We start from the raw sequence: 20,784 nt of genomic DNA, 5'->3' as shown, positions 1-20,784 counted from the left end.
AATCCTATCTATTCTTCTTTTTTCTTTTCCAAAAGAGAATCTTGAGTCTAAATATTATTGTTTCTCACTCCCCCCCTCATCTATTACATTTATCCATAACCCTGAGAAAATAAAACCTTTTGGGAGAAGGAATGTTATTTTCTTAAAATTGCTTCCTGCTGTCTAGTGGATGACAGTATCTCTGTGGGCTCCTGTAAGAAAGTTAAATGATTAAGTCTCAAGAGGAGCGCCATAACTATTGTAGCCAGTCACAGAGTTGTTGGGGGCCCCATCTTCCTTTTGGAGACTTTATGGATTGGAAAGATTTATTTTTCACTATGGAAAACTTGAACATTATTAATATCAAAATGGAAAGTTTGAATCTGAAGTAGACATGACATGTGAGGAAGGATTCTGAGGCATCAAGACTAAGCATGGAGAGAAATAGAATCTCGACAACAATGATCCCTAGATTTTTTTTTCCTTTGTCCCCACCAGGTGCCTCTTCTGAGATGAGACAGAATCTCCTATTTTTTTTTTTCTTTCAGCAATGAGCTTGGGTTTGGAGAAGGAGACAGCCAACACACCTGGCTCTGTTTTCAGTGTGGCCTTGAAATCACAGAGATCCAGACAGATCCCTGCCCGCCAAGTGATAGGAATAAAGGCATGTGCTACTGTTGCCTGACTTCTTAGTTTACTTATAATGGCTTGCATTTTCCTCTGATCTCCAGGCAAGCTTTATTTATTAAAGCACAAAGAAAATATCACTACATTTCCCCCTTTTTGTCTAATAAAAATAAAAAAGTTATAACTAATATAAGAAAAACTATATACAATAAGTACGATAACTATATACAATATATACAAGCAATAACATTAATGGTGTCTAGTTCATTTTTATTTGACAAATTCAAAGAAAATATTCCATTATATATCATATCTTGGTGAGTCCAATATGTACCTAATTCACTTTCTATCCACTCTTGTATTACCAACAGCAAACTATCTTATGATGCCTTTCAAACTTCCACACCCAATACCTCTTAGTAAGTTTCTTTTCTGAATTTCTTAACAAGGACATCTATAACTATAACCATCTCATCTTCAACTTCCTCAGAGACCGGGAAGGAAATAATATTACCTCATAAAACAGGAAGTGCAAAAAAGCAAATTCCATGGAGTGTGGGTTATGACAGAAACAGTCAGCTTCCTAGACTGTCACCCGAAGTTTCCCTGCGACATTGTGGCATCATCTTTGGCCTACTGGCTTAGTATATCTGAGAGACTCATTTATGAAGCAGGATGTACACAAGACCTACAACTCAATCCCACATTCAGTGTGAGTATTCCATGTACCAGATAAACTTGAATTCCACCAGTGTCAGGTTATAATTCAGGATTTTAAATTCTGGAACTAGCTGGTGTTTTGGAGTTTGACTTCCCCTTCTTTTCGTCCTATGGGTAGCTTCATCTTCTTTATTAAATGCCAGCCTACCACCGAGAGGTCAGACTCCATCAGCCAAGTTGCTCATCCAAGAATAGCTGTTCCAGCTACTGTTCACTGCACACCAGGAACCATCAGTCCACTGCCTATTCAGCTGCCTTTGAAGGAAAGAGACATTATCTATTCCAGATTGCAAAGCCCCTTCAGTGACGGTGCCATATTGTCCTGGCCTCAGAGGACACCTGTTGCCAAAGCTGCAACCACACTTGACATGGCAAGGATCAGTAGTCCTTTGTTTTTTGTCCTGCTTGTCCATTTGGATAGCATACTGTCAAAGCAGTTGATGTAGGGGCATTTCTTGCCTAGTGGCTAACATTTGCCACAATGAAAGTTAACTCCATATGGAGTTTCTTCAAAGCCCATATCTTCTCTATAATAGATTGGTGCTGCCAGGAGCAGACATGAGTCATAGTCATGAAAAAAAAGGAAAAAAATTATGTTATTAAATCATCTTAAATGTCATATTCTATTGATCTCTGAAGGGTTTGAAGATGAACTGTCTATCTAAAATATATCTCTGCTTGACCTTAAAAACATACCTAATATGACTACAAGGCTGATTGTAATGTCTAACTACTAACTTTCATTGCTTTATATCCTAATTAGTTGGTAATAATAACTTTCAAGGATTAGCAAATTATATTACATTGTTAAATGGACTATATGGGTACAATGTCCTGAAGAAGATTAGCAATATATATACAGCATTTTCTAACAAAATCAATCTCAAATTTGTATTAATATATATAACTTGTATACAATATACAAAAATCCAATCCCATGTAAAATATTTAAAACTAGCAGTTGTCTTTTAAAAGTAGATTCAATAATCTACCTTTTAATCTATATCATATCTATATCCTCTCTTTTTTCTTTCAGAGTAGATTCCATACTCTGCCTTTTATTCTATCATTTCTATACCTTTTTTCTTTCAGAGTAGATTTAATTATCTACCTCTTATCAAACAAGAACCTTAAATCTAATCTCCTTTGTTTAGCCTCTTTCCTGACAATTAACAAAAATAACTTGTAACCATCATCCTAAACAATGACAATTATCCAAAACCCATTGAAAGACCAAAATCTACCCACCCTGCCTCTTGGGAATATGGGCCTTGTGTTCTTAAAATTGCTTCCTGCTGTTTGTGGGCAAAGGCATCTTTAGGGGATCCTATAAAGAAAAAATATGGGTTAATAGTCAATTCCTGGAAGAGGTAGCTGGATCATTTGTTGTCCAGGGTCTGCATAATGCAAAAGTTCAGGGCTTGCTGTGTGGTGGTGGTGCATGACTTTAATTGCAGCACTTGGGAGGCAGAGGTAGGTGGATCTCTGTGAGTTCAAGGCCAGCCTGGCCTATAGAGTGAGTTCCAGGACAGGCTTGAAATCTACACAGAGACCCCATCTTTAAAAAAAAGTTCAGGGCTTATCTCAAGTCCTTGCACCAATAATCTATCAGATGGCATCATCTCAGCTAGCCATCTTGAAATTGTCCTGAGCAGTTTGTAGTCCAAAACTGATCTTTGGGTGATATTTGTCAGCTTAGTGGTATTACCATTGTCTACACGGAATCTTCATTGTGGGCCCTATCATCTTTCTGGAGACTTCAAATTCACGGTTAGGCCTGGTCATGATTCCCTGCAGAAACCTGATAGAGACTCCAACACAAAAAATATAGGCAGCTAAATGAAGCCATTCTTTTCTAGAATTAGTTAGTACTCTATATGACCAATAATACCATCACAAAAGTTTAATATATATATTATAAATTTTGATATATTCATACCTTAAGGAAAGTTTAAAGAATCAAAATAGAACCAAAGAATTGAGAAATTAGTGACAATAAAATCGACCTTTAATTTTGGTTTACTTCTGTCCCATATCAGATGGATCTTCTGACATGATAGAGAGATTTTGCATTTTCCTTTTAACAAAAATGCTTGGGTTTAGAGAAGGAGAGAACCATTCTCTAACTCCAAAGCCAGCTTTAATTTTTAATTGAACTCAGACTACATAAAGATCATTTGTGTTAAGTATCTGTAGAGAAGAGCAGAAACAAACATTTATGAAGACTTACAAAATTATATATGTGATATACCAATAGGCCAATTTACTTTTTTATTCTTGAGACATTTTTTTTCAGGATGATTTGTCCTTTTTTTCAGATGTCTCATTTGTCAAGTGTTCTTCAGATTCCTTAGGTTCCATTCTCCTGAAGGACAGAAACAAAAACTTTTTCCCAAGCCTAACTTTGGGGAGGTTTCCTTTTGGCAAGTTATACCTGGTTGAATGATAAGCATTTGTTAGTGGTATAAGTTAGTTTAAATTGGATGGTCATGTTGATTGACAAACTATCACCTCTTCTAATTAAGAGGTCTCTCTTGTTCAAATCAAACCTCTATCAATTTTGATAGTATCCATAGCTCTTCTTCTCCAGTAGAAACAAAGGCAAATCTTCATCCCCAACGTAACACATATCCTGGTTTCCATTCTGAGGTCAGCACATCCTTAAAGTATATTGGCTGATTTAATTCTGTAGTTTTTTTCTATTATCTCTCTATGTCTCTCCACAGCTGTTGTGTCTTTCTCATTAGCTTTGACAAAAATTAAAGTTAATAGAGCATTATGTAATCTATTTCTGGGGGGGGTGTTACCCCTTTCTGTTTATTTAGCATATCATTTTGAGTTAGGTTTGATCTTCCTATGACTTCTTGGCCTGTAGGATTATGTGGTATACCTGTAATATGCTTTATATTGTAATAAGCAAAAAATTGTTTCAATTTACCAGAGAGGTGTTCTGGAGCATTATCAGTTTTAATTTGTGCAGGTATACCCATGATGGCCATAACTTCTAGCAAATGTGTGATTACCAAATCAGCCTTTTCAGAAATCCTGAGGAAGTATCAATATACAAATTCTGCAACTGAAACACATCCATCTTCCTGATTTCATTCCTCTGAGTACCCTTTAGGTTACATCCTGCTGGTAGCAGAGTCTGATTGTTAAAAAGAACAAGTAGGACATTTTCTTATAATTTCTTTGGCTTGTTGCCAGGTTATGGAAAAATCCTTTTTTAAACCTTTACTATTGGCATGATGGTTTTTATGAAATTCTGAGGCCTTAAGCACATTCCCTATCAATAGTTTATCAATCTCATCATTACCTTGTGCTAGAGGGCCTGGCAGACACATATGGGATTGGATATGAGTGTAGCAGGATTCTTAAAAGTTCTTATTGATAAAATCAAACCCGAGGCCAGTTATTGGGGTGAATACTGGAAGGTCAGAGAAACAGAACAAGCCACAGCTATCTCACCTCGCCGGATCCTCAGCTGGTCTTGTCTCCTCAGACTGGAGGCCTCTGAGTCCTCATCCAGAATGGGTCTCAGCTGAACTGCTGCTTGAAAGCCTGAAGCTTAACCAGCCACATGCTTAACCAGCCAAATGCTTCTAGTTTCTGGTCCTCACGCCTTATATACCTTTCTGCTTTCTACCATCACTCCCTAGGATTAAAGGCTTGCTTTCTGGGATTAAAGGCGTGAGTCACCATGCCTGGCTGTTTCCAATGTGGCCTTGAACTCACAGAGATCTTAGATGGATTTCTGCCTCTGGAATGCTAGGATTAAAGGCGTGTGCTATCACTGCCTAACTAGTGGCTTTTCTGTTCTCTGACCCCAGATAAATTTATTAAGGTACACAATATTTTGGGGAACACAATAATACCACATATGAGCTATACATAAGGGATGCTTGCTATTTCTGATTATGTATTGTAAATGAATGAGTAGTGAAGGTAATTCTGATTCATCATGGATAAATTCTGTAGTCAATATGTAATACCACTCTTTCAGCATACTGAGAGTCAGTAACTATGTTGAAAGGTTCTGAAAAATCCATTAATATCAACAGAATAGCATACAGTTCCAAGAACTTTGAACCACTTTACTTAAATTTTCTGACTTGTAACCTGCCTTTCCTTGTTTGTTTGCATCTGTATAAAATGTATGGGCTCCAGATATGGGTGTTTCCCATACAATGCGAGGCAGAATACAATCGCCTCTCTTTATAAGTTGAATTATATCACTTTTGGGATGTTTGCTGCTAATCTCTCCCAAAAACTTACTGCAAGCTCTTTGCTATAACACAAATCTTAAAAGGTCTTGCCAACTTCTCAGCTCATCTTATTTCCTAAAACTGGAAGACTCTGAGTTCTCACCTAATGGATCTCATCTGAACTGCTGCTAACAGCCCAAAAGCTTAAAAAGCCTCTAGTTCCTGGTCCTCATGTCTTATATACCTTTCTGCTTCCCGCCATCTCTTCCTCTGATTGAAGGCATGTGTCTTTCCCAAGCAAGACATGAGATCTCAAGTGCTGGGATGAAAGGTGTGTGTCACCATGCCTGGCTGTTTTCAGTGTGGCCTTGAATTCACAGAGATCTCTGTCTCTGGAATTATGTGATCAAAGGCATATGCTACCACTGTCTGACCTCTGTGTTTAATTTAGTGACTGTTCTGTTTTCTGACCACCTGGTAAGTTTATTGGGGTGCACAATATATCAAACACACTTTCCCAAGGTTCACTTTCTACCCATAATTTGTCAATGTCATCCTTAAAGGTACTACAATTTCTGCTGGGATTATTCCAGCTAATTGACAAAGTCTCAGTCATTATTTGGAAATCAAGTCAGAGATCTTATCCACATAAGTTTATAATTTTTTACTCTGTTTATTTGGTAAAAATATCTGTCCCAATGTAATATCTTCCCTCTGCATTAAAATTTTTGTGTGAGAATGCCTAGAAGGTAAAATAACCAAAATGCAACCAAGCTTTGGATCCACACAATCCACATATGCTTCCTGTACTTTCTATTCCACAAAGGCCAATTCTTTCTCATCTTCAGCTGATAATTCTATTGGACTATTTAAGTCCCTGTCACCTTCTCAGGTTTTGAACAAATTGCTGAGTTCATCATGTTGTACCTCAACAACAGTTCATAGACGGGAAATGTCTCCGAATAATCTTTGAAAGTCATTAAGAGTCCGTAATTGATCTCTCCTAATTTGCACCTTTTGGGGTAAACTTTTGGTAGACCTATTTTATATCCTAAATAATTAATAGAGTCTCCTCTTTGTGTCTTTTCAGGAGGAATTTGCAATCCCCAACAAGGCAACATTTTCTTCTAACCTTCTTTCTAAAGGATCTGTATTTGAATCAGCTAGTAAAATATCATCCATGCAACGATAAATTATAGTTTTAGGAAATTGTTTATACATTATTTCCATTGGTTGTCATAAAAATATTGGCACAGGGTTGGGCTATTTCACATTTCCTGTAAGAGAATCTGTAGCAGGAATGTTAAAGAGTCTTATTAATAAAATCAAACCTGAGGCCAGTTATTGGGGTCAATGCTGGTAGATCAGAGATACAGAACAAGCCATAGCTACCTCACCTCGCTGGATCCTCAGCTGGTCTTGTTTCCTCAGACTGGAGGCCTCTGAATCCTCATCCAGACTGGGTATCAGCTGAACTGTGCTCCAAAGCCCAAAAACTTAATGAGCCAAATGCTTAACCAGGCCAAATGCTTCTAGTTCCTGATCCTCACGCCTTATATACCTTTCTGCTTTCTACCACTACTCCCTAGGATTAAAGGCTTGCTTTCTGGGATTAAAGGTGTGATGAGACACCATGCCTGTCTGCATTTCTGCCTCTGGAATGATAGGATTAAGGGCATGTGCTACCACTGCCTATCCTTTATGTTTAATATTGTGACTGCTCTGTCTCTGACCCCAGACAAGTTTATTGGCATGTACCATATTTGGGGGAAATACCATACCACAAGTATCCTCCATTGATAAATCTTAACCAGCTTAGAATTATTATAAGTAGGCACTGTGAAGGCAAATCTTTCTCTGTCTTTTTCTGGTAAAGTTATTGAAAAGAAACCGTCTTTTAAATTGATAACTATAAGGCTTCGTCTTTTAGGTAATAAAGTAGGTAAAGGATTTTCACATTGTGGACAGCTCCTTGGCTGAATTACTTTGTTAATTGCTCTTAGATCTGTTACCATTCTCCATTTATCAGATTTCTTTTTAATAAGAAATACAGGAGAATTCCAAGGTCTGGTTGGATGTCCAATATTATGAGCATTTAACTGTTCTTATACCAGCTCTTCTAAAGCCTGCAGCTTCTCTGCTGTTAAAGGCCATTGCTGAACCATTACAGGCTTTTCTATTCATTGTTTTAAAGGTAGAGCTGTTGGTGTCTTTGAAAGATCAGCAATTGTTGTGCCCTGTTCTTGTACAATCTAGATGGCCAGTGACTGCTCTTTATAATATCTCCTACTATTTCTTTCAGAAACATGTGTTAGTTCATGGTTTGTTTCTGGGGTTGAAGGAATGTTAATCTGATATTCCATTGTTGTAATGGATCATGGCCCCGTAAATTCATAACAATATTAACCACATATGGCTTTTCCTCTCTGTCCTTCTGACCCTCTACATTCAAGCCATCTTGCACTCTGTTTCACTTGAGATAAAGTTCCAATCCCTAACAGCTGAACAGTTACTTCTTGAAGGGGCCAATTTGAAGGCCAAAATTCTGGTGCAGTTATTGTAACATCTGCACCTTTGTCTACCAGGCCTTCTAAGAGAACATCATTTATTCTATTTTTAATTTTGGTTTTGTTCATTTATAAAAGTTTGTAAAAACATTTGCTTTTTGGTTTCTCCCGAACTTCCTGTTCTCTCTGCTACCACTGTTCTATCACCCCAAACAGCCTGGTTGATTCCAATAGGCATTTGGTTTTTTAATTGCTCTCAGAAGTGGTTTCTTCACTCATGGCAGGAAAGGCCTGAACTGAATTTGCTGTGGGTTCCTGTGTGAGGCCCCTCAGGGAGTTTTCCAATGGAAGAAAAAAAGGATTACCTTGTCTGTCCCTTGTGGATCTGCATTTGTTAGCCCAATGTTTACCTTGGGCAAAATCCAGAAGGGTGGGGCATTCTCCTGCCATTGTTCCTTGAATAAACATTGTTTCTATTAATTCCCTGTTTAGACTCCCTTTTCAAATGACCTTGTTTACTGTAATTAAAACATCTGACCTTCTTATTCTTCCTCAAAGCTCTTGATATCACCCCTCCTATCCACATATCATCTTGGTCATGAGACTCAATACTAATTGTGTCCCTGATCCAGTCCTCCAGGGGTGCTGATCTTGCCTTCAATAGCCTGATTATTCTTTTGCCTGTTGCATTTTCATTGTCAAAAGCCAAAGATTCCATTCTTATCAGTCTAGCTTCTGAATTTGGTATCACTCTATTTACTGCAGGAGACAGCCTTCGTAAGAAATCCATGAAGAAATCTCTGGGGCGGGGTATAACTTTCAGAAATGATTCAATTTTTTTTCTGCCTCCTCAATTCAGTTCCATGCATTCATGTCTGCCATGCAGCATAGAATTAAGGTTTGGTTATCCTATAAATATTGATTTTGTGGATCAGCATAATCGCCTTCTCCAAGAAGCTGATCCTGGGAAATTTCCACACCTCTAGTTCTATATCATTAGTCTATTGATTTGCCTTCTCTTTAAACCATGTTCCCCACTATAACTGTGAATTGGCCTCTAGGACACCTAAAATTAACTCTTTTTAGGCCTGAGGGATAATTTTATTACAAGTTGACCACGAGTTTAACATCTGCTTTACAAATCAAGAATGCATGCCATATGATACCATACCTTCTTTAAATATCCTTAAATCTAACATTTCCACTGGAGTCCAGTTAGCTTGTTCACACTGTGAGCATTTGGCAGTTCCTCTAAGATTATTGGGTACATTAAAATTACCTGTCTGGAAACCTGAGGCTGTATCTCTGTAACCATATAATTCAATCCTGAGATAATTTCACCTTCACCTTCTGTCCAGGTCTGAATCTCTCTATAATTCATTTTAACAGGTTTTTCTAAAGTCAATCCTGAAAAATGTCCACCTTTAAATGCTTTGGTCTGCATTTGAATTTCTCTGTGATTCATTTAAACAGATTTTTCTAAAGCTTTTAGGTTGGCACTTAAACTGACTAACCATTTTAATGCTAAAACAAAACTGATCAAACACATAATATTTATAATTGATGCTATGTACATCTCATACATATTAATTTTCCTCTCATTTAATTGTTCTGCTTTCAGATAGCCTAATGTATTATCAAACAGAGAGCCAATTCCTTCCATAGTAAAAATGTTTCTCATTTTTGAATATGGGGGAAAATTCTCTTTAAACTAATTTCACCCTTTAAGACATCTGAATTAACTTACCAAGTCTGTTGACTGTGTAGAACAGTAGAAATCTGAGGGAATTTCAAATCAGCTAACTAGTGTGGGAGCAGTCTGAGATGGGAATCCAGAGAGAGCCTACCAAGAGAAGAAGCCAAAGAAACTCTGGCCATGTACAGCTCGGCCTGAGCCTTGCAGCTCAGACCTGAGAAAGGGGGCTTGGAACAAGCAGCTTTTCAGTGAATTCTTGCCACAGTCACTGGTCACCAATTGTAGATGACCTTCTAATGGTCTCATTAAATAAAAGTCATGGAGCCAGACATAGGGACTAAAGTCTGAGAGAGATCAGAGGAATAGGACAGCCACAAGCTAACATCACCTCACCAACTCTGCAGCTCCCAAATGAGAGATACTTCCTGTCCACCCACACCTATATGCCTTGCTGTTCTGCCATCTGATTTGCTCTCACTGTCCAGTTACATCACTTCCTCTTTAATGCCCAGCTCTCTCAATTGCTATCTGTCTGTACAGAGATCCATGGTTAACTAGTGTTGGAATTTAAGGCAAGTGCCACCACACCTGGCTCTGTTTCCAGTGTGGCCTTGAACACACAGAGATCCAGACAGATGCCAGCCTGCCAATTGTTAGGATTAAAGGCAGGTGCTACAGTTGCCTGACTTCCTTGTTTACTTATAATGGCTTGCCTCTTCCTCGACTCTCCAGGCAAGCTTTATTTATTAAAACACTAATAAAATCCCACCACATTTGAGCACAAATAAATTATGACCACAGCCATGCCTGTGCTTTTAAGCTTGGAGCCATCTCTCTGGCTCCAAGGTCTTTGGATAGAGGGTCTCACTCTGTATCTCAGGCTAGCCTGGATATGTAGTCCACCCTAGATGATGACTGTATCTACCTGCCCCAATATGCAATGTTGTCATTATAGTCATCTATCTGTTCACTTTTTTATTTCTATCCAGAGTTCTTACATTTAGTTGGTGTATTGGAGCCAGAAATAATAATAGCATTTAAGAAAAAACAAAACAACTATCCATCACGCTACATGTTTAGTAAAGATGTCAGTGAAGAGAAAAACGCATACTGAGTTATTTTATTGCTGTCTTATTATGTTTAAAAGGGAGAATGTAATGGGTAGGCATAGAGACTTTTTAAAAAAATGTAATTAATCAAGAGATCAGAACAGAAGACTTCAAAAACAGTTCCTTGGTTCAATAGATGCTTGAAGCCAGAGGAGAGTCTTTCCTGTCCCTGAAGCTAGCAGGGAGGCTAATGACTGAGGAAGACCCCGGAGGGAGAGCACCCATATCCAGAAGTCATATTCCCTATTTACCACTGGCAAGGACAAAGTCTAGGCCCAAGGTCATAGACACAGCGCTCACCACATTCATGGCAGGGATCTGTGAAAAACAAGATCCTCTTGGGCTGCCTTAAGGCTCTGAGTGTATCCATGAGCTCAAGACAATGTTGGGCAAATCTCTCTACTAAGATGTAACCGTAATCGTCATAACATTGAATAGGGGCCGGGTACTGCTCCACATTCATCTTGGTCAAGTTGGCCGTGTGTCCCAAAAGGTCCTTCAGGGTGGGCATGGAAAAGTCATTATCTAATAGATTAAACTCGCTGAGCTTGGAGCACTTGCTGAGGGCAGGGATGAGGTCAGTGAGCTGAGAGTCCTCGATCATACAACCCTGCAAGTCCAGAGACTGCAGAGATTCTGCTACATTCTCTAGCAGCACTCCAAGAGGCTTGAGACATGAAGCAAATAACAAGATTCCTCTCAAGACCAGATGTTTTAGCTGACGCAGGTTGTGGCTCAAGGGGAAATAATTCAAGTCCGACTGTGACAGGAAGTGGTGTGTGATGGAGAGAGTCGCCAAGGGGTTCCTCAGGCACCTATGGGTAGACAATGGGATTGGTTCAGACAAAAGGTTCTGGAGAGTGTGTATACTGGGATTTAAGAAGAGGAAGATGGGGCACATGACTCAAGGTCAGTTTGACTATATGAACAATCAGAGTACCAGGGTGCTGCCTCTTGGAGTCTACTAAATCAAGTCACACCCACAACTCTCACCATAATTGTTCCTAGTCACTGGCAGGTTCCATGCACAGTAAACTGGAAAGGTTTGCTCTGGTAGCTGAGCCACCTCCGCATCCTTGCTTACCTGAGTATTTGTTTCATGTGGTCTTTGAGAAAGTAGATGCCATTCATGGAGAGATGCTGCAGACAGTGGAGTTTGGAGAACTGAGCAATGACCTTGCTGATGCACCTCTCTTCTCTGTCTGCTGTCCTGGTTCCAATCCTGAAAGTGTTCCTACAAATGCGGGCCAGGGAGAATTTACGAAGACTCCGCATCTGTCCAATGCAGGGAGCAAATCGTGCCAGTGTGGACACATCCCACCCCGTGTTCAGTTCCAGCTCCTCAATGCGTCCTGGGTGGAAAACACTCAAGATCTCTTTGACAGTGTACATAGGCACAGTCCAGATCTTCATGTTTATACAGTGCAGCTGTAGAAAGTCTTTTCTCTGCTGGACCCACTGCAAGAAGCATGTTTGCTCTCCATTCAGACGGAGCCTGAGGCAGAGGTCAGTTACCACCTTCAGATGCCGCCGCCTCAGTGCATATCTGGGAAGGACCTTCACTACAGGCCTCTCATCCACAGTCGCTGCTGAACAGGCCCCATCCTCTCTTCCAGTCCATATGTTCCAGAACTCATGGTGAACATTTCTCAGGTCGAGCACCTGAAATTGCTCGCTCCTGTGGGTAAAACATGTAAAGTGTCAGCAGACATGACAAGCCCCAACACCCAGCAAGTTTCCACGACACATCCCTAATGTCAGTTCTTCCCTCCTGCCAAGGTTTCTTCAGCACCAAGTGTCCAACGTAGGAATTCATGTGTGTCATGGCTTCTCCCTGTGAGCTACATGTGTACGGCTGACCACTTTCCTTCCACTAAGTTACTCTCCATTTCTACCTAGTCCCATGTTAGTGGTTGTTGGAAAGCCAGGGATAGGCTCCTTCCTCACTGGCTACCTCTACTCTGTCCTCTAATCCATACTCAACCGTCCTTACTACAGGAAACAATAGGTTTCAAGGCCCCTGCATTCCAGCACCATGACCCCATCAGAAGCCTCTGAACCACCTACAAAGCCATTCTCCCTGACCCACGGTCTCTCCCACGGGCCCCTTGTGCTCAGTCTACAGTACTTGGTTGTTGCTTACCCAGAGTGAAACTCTCTTTTCAGATGCATGTCCACTCCATCGAGGACAGCCTGGAAGATTTCCAAGTTGGGGGTCTTCATCAACGTCCCCACAGGGAGATAGGGGAAAGGCCAGGCTGCCACCATTGCCTTCACAATCCTAGTGTGTCCTCCATTAAAGGCATCCTTGAACAGTGCTGGGAAGAGTGTCCAGGGAAGTTTCTCCAGAGCAGAGATGGCCAAGTCTTCATTTCTCAGCAGCACCTGCCTGCCCAGCTCCTCCAGTGTGGGTGGGGTTTGAACACTCATCATGAATGATCTTCAGTCAGAAGGTTCCTGGGGAAGCATTCAGGTGAGAATATATCTTCAAGATAAAGTTTAGAAAACTTCCTCCCCCAGAACAGTAACCACTCAAGGTCTGAGTCAATTGCTCTGGCAATGATAGAGTCCTCAACTTAAGCCATTGTCCTCACTCGTAATGTAAATCTACAGTTCCTCACTGACATCATGTGAGCCTCTCTATAACACTACTGGATACATGATTTCCAGGTCACCTTACGAGTGACCATTTCTCAATAAAAAAAAAAAGCCTTCTGTCATCAAGTTTCATTAAGTTGATATAAAAGATGCAGGCTAAAGCCTGAGTCAAGATAGAACTCACAAGCAATTCCAGCTACTGTGAGTCTGAAGCAGAGGAACTGCCAAAGAGGCTAAGATAAGTGGTCTACAGGTCCACAAGAGCCCTTGTTCCACAAAACAAATAAAAACAGTAGTGTGAATGTACCACAGTACAAGGGAATATGCTAATAACCTCAGCACCCAGAGTCAGGAGGATCTTGATTTCCAGCCTCCCCAGAACTCCAGGGCCAGTTCTAGGACAGCTTGAACAACATAGAAACCCTTGTCTCAAAACAACAACCATAATGAAATCACAAACTTTTATACAAAGACATTTGAGATGGAGGTGAAACTTCATTTAGACCTTTACTCATTGTCTTCAATGTGTTCATCTGAAGAGACAGAAATGAAAATTTTGATCCATCTTGGTCTAATGGTCCCTATATCAAACCACATGACCCAAGGGAGGACAACCACTCACCTGTTCTGAGAACCGACCACAGTCTCTTTATCCCAGCTGAGCCAGGCACTTCCTCCAGGCTCCAGGTCTCTCACTATCTTCATGGCTCTCCTGAAGCCTTTATATACCTTCCTGCTCACCCTCCCTATTGCAGTCCCACCTCCCAACCCCAAGCTGCAATTTAATTGGACGACTCAGTCTCCACCCCTTTAATTCTACAGACAACGTTCAATCATTTCGTTGATTGAATCAGAACTCCTTGTGAAAACAACCTCACTGCCCCTCAAAAGTCTTGGGTCAATATAAATATTCTACTTGTTAATTTGCTACAAACACTGAGTTTGTGGATTTGTTCTTATATTTGATTATTTATTACTTGGTATTGAATGTGTTACAGAGCTTGGGTCTTGCTCTGAAGCTAAGGTTATTTTGGGATTCTAACTCTTAGGAATCCTCCTGCCTCAACATCCTTCTTGCTTGGATTATTCTTATGAATCATCATGGTTCACTGAACTTGATTAATGTGACAAAGGCCGGATGAGTTTGGGTCAGTTTGTGATTTAATCTGTTACTGATAATAGACACAAAAATAATTCAAAAATAATTCGTCAATGGATCCTGGGCAAAACATCAAGTCAGTCGGGAATATGCTTTGGAGCTCAAGGCCTAAACTGGATACTCTGTCAATACACTCAAGTAGCAGCTACTCGAAAGGGTGAGGCAGGAGAATTGCTTGTGTCCATCTAGACATATTGGGACATGCTTGTGTTTCCAGAATGTGAGGGTTTGGGTGAAAGTCTCAGAAATTCACTGTCTTCTTTGCTGTTTTGAGACCACTGTGGGCTACACTAAACCATTTCTCAAAACAATTATAAAAACATGTCAGGGAGGGAGATATAATACTTGATTCTCAGGAATCTGGAGACAGAGACAGAGCCAGAGAGAGAAAGAGAGAGAAAATAATGAGTCTGGATATAGAGTGAGAGACCTTGGAACACTAATTCCTAAATGAGATGTCACCATCAATTCTCTCCTCTTAGGGCTCAGGGAACCCTATGGAAGAGTAAGCAGAAAGAGTGTAAAGGCAGAGGGGACAGAGAATACCAGGAACAGTTATTTTTTTTTAAAGAAATTATTTATTTATTATATATGCAGTATTCTAACTTCATGTATTCCCTCAGGCCAGAAGAGAGCACTGGATCTCATTATGTAATTGCTGCGACTGAATTCAGGGCTTCTGAAAGAGCAACCAGTGCTCTTAAACTCTGAGCCATCTCTCCAACCCAGGAACCCTTCTTAAACACAGCAGAACTGCTGCACTTATGAACTCAGAGAGACTGTGGCAGCATGAACAGGGCCTGCATGTGTCTGCACCACATGGGGTGCTGGTGTTGAGAGAAGTGGACACAAGCTCCCCTCCCTAACCCAGACTCTGTCTCCAGTTGATAAGGACTTGCAATTGACAAATAGTTCTCTCAAATGCAGTCTCCCTGGAGATACAAAGAACTCTTAAGGACAGATTCAATGATCAGTAGTAGACAGCCAACACAAAAGAAACTCCTGGCATATTTGATGGTTCTTTGTCTCATAATGTTTTCTTAGGTCATTTACACACACACACACACATACACACACTACACTACAGGTCCTTTGCTTATATATTATGGCTAACAACTTTGTGTTTCCATCGGATTCCTCTGTGTTTGAACATGTCGTGCATCCATATGTCTTCCTCATACTTTGTGTTTAGGTCTTTTTCCTCCAATATTATTTATTTTTTCCTAACCCAATTTGTTTTTGTTTTATTTTACTTTATTTGGTTTGCTTTTTGGGTTTCTTCCTGTAGTAGCTTGATGACTCAAAACTCACTTTATAGACTGGCTAATTTGGAACTCACAGAGATCTACCTGCCTCTGCCTCCCTTGTGCTGGGATTAAAGGCATGTGCCACCACCACCACGCAGCTTTAAACAATTTTTAAGACAGATGCTCACTCTGTATGCCTGACTGGTTCCTACTTAGAACAGGTTGGTACTGAACTCACTGAGTCCCACCAACCTCTGCCTCCCAGTGTGAGGATTAAAGGCATTTGCTGTCATTTCTGGTACTTATACAAACTTTTTTTAAGATTCATTCTAGGTATAGGAGTGTTTTGCCTACATGTATGAATATGCAACACTTTATAACTGCAGCCCAAGATCATCAGAGGGGGGCTTCAGATCTCCCAGGACCGGAGTTACACATCATTTCAAGACACGATGTGGGTGCTGTGATTGGAAGATTAATGGGTGCTCTTTAGTGCTGAGCCATTCTCAGCTCCCAGGTTTCACTCTTGATTTCATGTCTTTGAGCAAGTGTGCCACCCTGACCTTCCTGAAGCTCTGACTCTTTCATGGGGAGCCAAGGGTGGCTTTCCTCGAAGATACCTCTTTTGTTCTGTTCTGTTCTGTTCTGTTCAGTGGGTGGAAGGCAGGTCTTAAGTGGCTCAGGCTGTCCTTGAGTTGACACAGTGGCTGAAGATAACTGAACCTACTGCCTCCCACTCTTGAAATCTGAGCTTACAGGCAAGCTCCGGCTTTTCTGCTGCAGTGAGTGCTGGGAAGAGGATGCAGTGGATGCTGGGTAGTTAGTTCTCTACAAACTGAGTGCATCAACAACACCCCAACCTCCATAGTAAGGGAATTAAGCCATTCTCTGCCTCACCCTTTTGAGTAGCTGCTACTTGAGTGTATTGACAGAGTATCCAGTTTAGGCCTTGAGCTCCAAAGCATATTCCCGACTGACTTGATGTTTTGCCCAGGATCCATTGACGAATTATTTTTGAATTATTTTTGTGTCTATTATCAGTAACAGATTAAATCACAAACTGACCCAAACTCATCTGGCCTTTGTCACATTAATCAAGTTCAGTGAACCATGATGATTCATAAGAGTAATCCAAGCAAGAAGGATGTTGAGGCAGGAGGATTCCTAAGAGTTAGAATCCCAAAATAACCTTAGCTTCAGAGCAAGACCCAAGCTCTGTAACACATTCAATACAAAGTAATAAATAAGCAAATATAAGAACAAATCCACAAACTCAATGTTTGTAGTAAATTAACAAGTAGAATATTTATATTGACCCAAGACTTTTGAGGGGCAGTGAGGTTGTTTTCACAAGGAGTTCTGATTCAATCAACGAAATGATTGAATGTTCTCTGTAGAATTAAAGGGGTGGAGACTGAGTCATCCAATTAAATTGCAGCTTGGGGTTGGGAGGTGGGACTGCAATAGGGAGGGTGAGCAGGAAGGTATATAAAGGCTTCAGGAGAGCCATGAAGATACTGAGAGACCTGGAGCCTGGAGGAAGTGCCTGGCTCAGCTGGGATAAAGAGACTGTTGTCGGTGCTCAGAACTGGTGAGTAGTTGTCCTCCCTTGGGTCATGCAGTTTAATAAAGGGACCTTTAGACCAAAGTGGATCAGGAAATTTTCATTTCTGCCTCTTCAGATGAACACATTGAAGACAATGAGTAAAGGTCTAAATGAAGTTTCACCTCCATCTCAAATGTCTTTGTATAAAAGTTTGTGATTTCATTATGGTTGTTGTTTTGAGACAAGGGTTTCTATGTTGTTCAAGCTGTCCTAGAACTGGCCCTGGAGTTCTGGGGAGGCTGGAAATCAAGATCCTCCTGACTCTGGGTGCTGAGGTTATTAGCATATTCCCTTGTACTGTGGTACATTCACACTACTGTTTTTATTTGTTTTGTGGAACAAGGGCTCTTGTGGACCTGTAGACCACTTATCTTAGCCTCTTTGGCAGTTCCTCTGCTTCAGACTCACAGTAGCTGGAATTGCTTGTGAGTTCTATCTTGACTCAGGCTTTAGCCTGCATCTTTTATATCAACTTAACGAAACTTGATGACAGAAGGCTTTTTTTTTTTTTTTTTTTTTTTTGAGAAATGGTCACTCATAAGGTGACCTGGAAATCATGTATCCAGTAGTGTTATAGAGAGGCTCACATGATGTCAGTGAGGAACTGTAGATTTACATTACGAGTGAGGACAATGGCTTAAGTTGAGGACTCTATCATTGCCAGAGCAATTGACTCAGACCTTGAGTGGTTACTGTTCTGGGGGAGGAAGTTTTCTAAACTTTATCTTGAAGATATATTCTCAACTGAATGCTTCCCTAGGAACCTTCTGACTGAAGACCATTCATGATGAGTTTTCAAACCCCACCCACACTGGAGGAGCTGGGCAGGCAGGTGCTGCTGAGAAATGAAACCTTGGCCATCTCTACTCTGGAGAAACTTCCCTGGACACTCTTCCCAGCACTGTTCAAGGATGCCTTCAATGGAGGACACACTAGGATTGTGAAGGCAATGGTGGCAGCCTGGCCTTTCCCCTGTCTCCCTGTGGGGACGTTGATGAAGACCCCCAACTTGGAAATCTTCCAGGCTCTGCTCGATGGAGTAGACATGCATCTGAAAAGAGAGTTTCACTCCGGGTAAGCAGCAACCAAGTACTGTAGACTGAGCACAAGGGGCCTGTGGGAGAGACCGTGGGTCAGGGAGAATGGCTTTGTAGGTGGTTCAGAGGCTTCTGATGGGGTCATGGTGCTGGAATGCAGGGGCCTTGAAACCTATTGTTTCCTGTAGTAAGGACGGTTGAGTATGGATTAGAGGACAGAGTAGAGGTAGCCAGTGAGGAAGGAGCCTATCCCTGGCTTTCCAACAACCACTAACGTGGGACTAGGTAGAAATGGAGAGTAACTTAGTGGAAGGAAAGTGATCAGCTGTACACATGCAGCTCACGGGGAGAGGCCATGACACACGTGAGTTCCTACGTTTGACACTTGGTGCTGAAGAGACCTTGGCAGGAGGGTAGAGCTGACATTAGGGATGTGTAGTGGAAACTTGCTGGTGTAGTGGAAACTTGCTGGGTGTTGGGGCTTGTCATGTCTGCTGACACTTTACACGTTTTACCCACAGGAGCGAGAAACTTCAGGAGATCAACCTGAGGAATGTTCCACATGAGTTCTGGAACATATGGACTGGAAGGGAGGATGGGGCCTGTTCAGCAGAGACTGTGGATGAGAGGCCTGTAGTGAAGGTCCTTCCCAGATATGCACTGAGGTGGCGGCATCTGAAGGTGGTAACTGACCTCTACCTCAGGCTCAGTCTGAATGAAGAGCAAACATGCTTCTTGCAGTGGGTCCAGCAGAGAAAAGACTTTCTACAGCTGCACTGTATAAACATGAAGATCTGGACTGTGCCTATGTGCACTGTCAAAGAGATCTTGAGTGTTTTCCACCCAGGACGCATTGAGGAGCTGGAACTGAACACGGGGTGGGATGTGTCCACACTGGCACGATTTGCTCCCTGCATTGGACAGATGCGGAGTCTTCGCAAATTCTCCCTGGCCCGCATCTGTAGGAACACTTTCAGGACTGGAACCAGGACAGCAGACAGAGAAGAGAGGTGCATCAGCAAGGTCATTGCTCAGTTCTCCAAACTCCACTGTCTGCAGCATCTCTCCATGAATGGCATCTTCTTTCTCAAAGACCACATGAAACAAATACTCTGGTAAGCAAGGATGAGGAGGTGGCTTAGCTATCAGAGCAAACCTTTCCAGTTTACTCTAAGGATTAGCATGTGCATGGGGCCTGCCAGTGACTGGGAACAATTATGGTGAGAGTTGTGGGTGTGACTTGATTTAGTAGACTCCAAGAGGCAGCACCCTGGTACTCTGATTGTTCATATAGTCAAACTGACCTTGAGTCATGTGCCCCATCTTCCTCTTCTTAAATCCCAGTATACACACTCTCCAGAACCTTTTGTCTGAACCAATCCCATTGTCTACCCATAGGTGCCTTAGGAACCCCTTGGCGACTCTCTCCATCACACGCCGCCACCTGTCACAGTCGGACTTGAATTATTTCCCCTTGAGCCACAACCTGCGTCAGCTAAAACATCTGGTCTTGAGAGGAATCTTGTTATTTGCTTCATGTCTCAAGCCTCTTGGAGTGCTGATAGAGCATGTAGCAGAATCTCTGCAGTCTCTGGACTTGCAGGGTTGTAGGATCCAGGACTCTCAGCTCACTGACCTCATCCCTGCCCTCAGCAAGTGCTCCAAGCTCACCGAGTTTAATCTATTAGATAATGACTTTTCCATGCCCACCCTGAAGGACCTTTTGGGACACACGGCCAACTTGACCAAGATGAATGTGGAGCAGTACCCGGCCCCTATACAGTGTTATAATGATTACGGTTACATCTTAGTAGAGAGATTTGCCCAACATTGTCTTGAGCTCATGGATACACTCAGAGCCTTAAGGCAGCCCAAGAGGATCTTGTTTTCCACAGATCCCTGCCATGAATGTGGTGAGCGCTGTGTCTATGACCTTGGGCCTAGACTTTGTCCTTGCCAGCGGTAAATAGGGAATATGACTTCTGGATGTGGGTGCTCTCCCTCCGGGGTCTTCCTCAGTCATTAGCCTCCCTGCTAGCTTCAGGGTCCGGAAAGACTCTCAACTGCCTTCAAGCATCTATTGAACCAAGGAACTATTTTTGAAGTCTTCTGTTGTGATCTCTTGATTAATTACATTTTTTAAAAAAGTCCCTATGCCTACCCCTTACATTCTCCCTTTTTAGCATAATAAGACAGCAATAAAATAACTCAGTGTGAGTTTTGTTCTTCACTGACATCTTTACTAAACACGTAGAGTTATGGATAGTTTGTTTTGTTTTTTCTTAAATGCTATT

The 20,784-nt window shown here is 41.4% G+C and overlaps 2 protein-coding genes across 2 annotated transcripts; one reads left to right on the top strand and one right to left on the bottom strand.

Annotated features, from left to right (window-relative positions):
- Positions 1-11,090: 11,090 nt before the first annotated feature.
- On the bottom strand, positions 11,091-13,273 carry LOC143267494 (PRAME family member 8-like). The gene is made up of 3 exons (XM_076545644.1): positions 12,987-13,273; positions 11,928-12,518; positions 11,091-11,658 (listed from the first exon to the last, which is right to left on the bottom strand). Exons 1-3 carry the CDS (start codon positions 13,271-13,273, stop codon positions 11,091-11,093), a joined length of 1,446 nt encoding a protein of 481 aa, XP_076401759.1.
- Positions 13,274-18,240: 4,967 nt separating this feature from the next.
- Positions 18,241-20,456, top strand: LOC102906297 (PRAME family member 12-like). The gene is made up of 2 exons (XM_076545657.1): positions 18,241-18,527; positions 19,889-20,456. Exons 1-2 carry the CDS (start codon positions 18,241-18,243, stop codon positions 20,454-20,456), a joined length of 855 nt encoding a protein of 284 aa, XP_076401772.1.
- Positions 20,457-20,784: the final 328 nt, after the last annotated feature.

This window comes from Peromyscus maniculatus, chromosome 10, assembly GCF_049852395.1.
Source record: "Peromyscus maniculatus bairdii isolate BWxNUB_F1_BW_parent chromosome 10, HU_Pman_BW_mat_3.1, whole genome shotgun sequence".
NCBI lineage: Eukaryota > Metazoa > Chordata > Mammalia > Rodentia > Cricetidae > Peromyscus > Peromyscus maniculatus.
This window is presented reverse-complemented; position numbering and strand designations above follow the sequence as displayed.

What these genes read in the sequence shown, in the direction of transcription:
- LOC143267494 (XM_076545644.1), bottom strand. Translation starts at nt 13,273, where the DNA reads ATGAGTGTTCAAACCCCACCCACACTGGAGGAGCTGGGCAGGCAGGTG. An exon ending in AAAAGAGAGTTTCACTCTGG is followed by an intron (nt 12,519 to 12,986) that starts GTAAGCAACAAC and finishes TACCCACAGGAG; the next exon opens with CGAGCAATTTCAGGTGCTCG. An exon ending in CACATGAAACAAATACTCAG is followed by an intron (nt 11,659 to 11,927) that starts GTAAGCAAGGAT and finishes GTCTACCCATAG; the next exon opens with GTGCCTGAGGAACCCCTTGG.
- LOC102906297 (XM_076545657.1), top strand. Translation starts at nt 18,241, where the DNA reads ATGAGTTTTCAAACCCCACCCACACTGGAGGAGCTGGGCAGGCAGGTG. An exon ending in AAAAGAGAGTTTCACTCCGG is followed by an intron (nt 18,528 to 19,888) that starts GTAAGCAGCAAC and finishes GTCTACCCATAG; the next exon opens with GTGCCTTAGGAACCCCTTGG.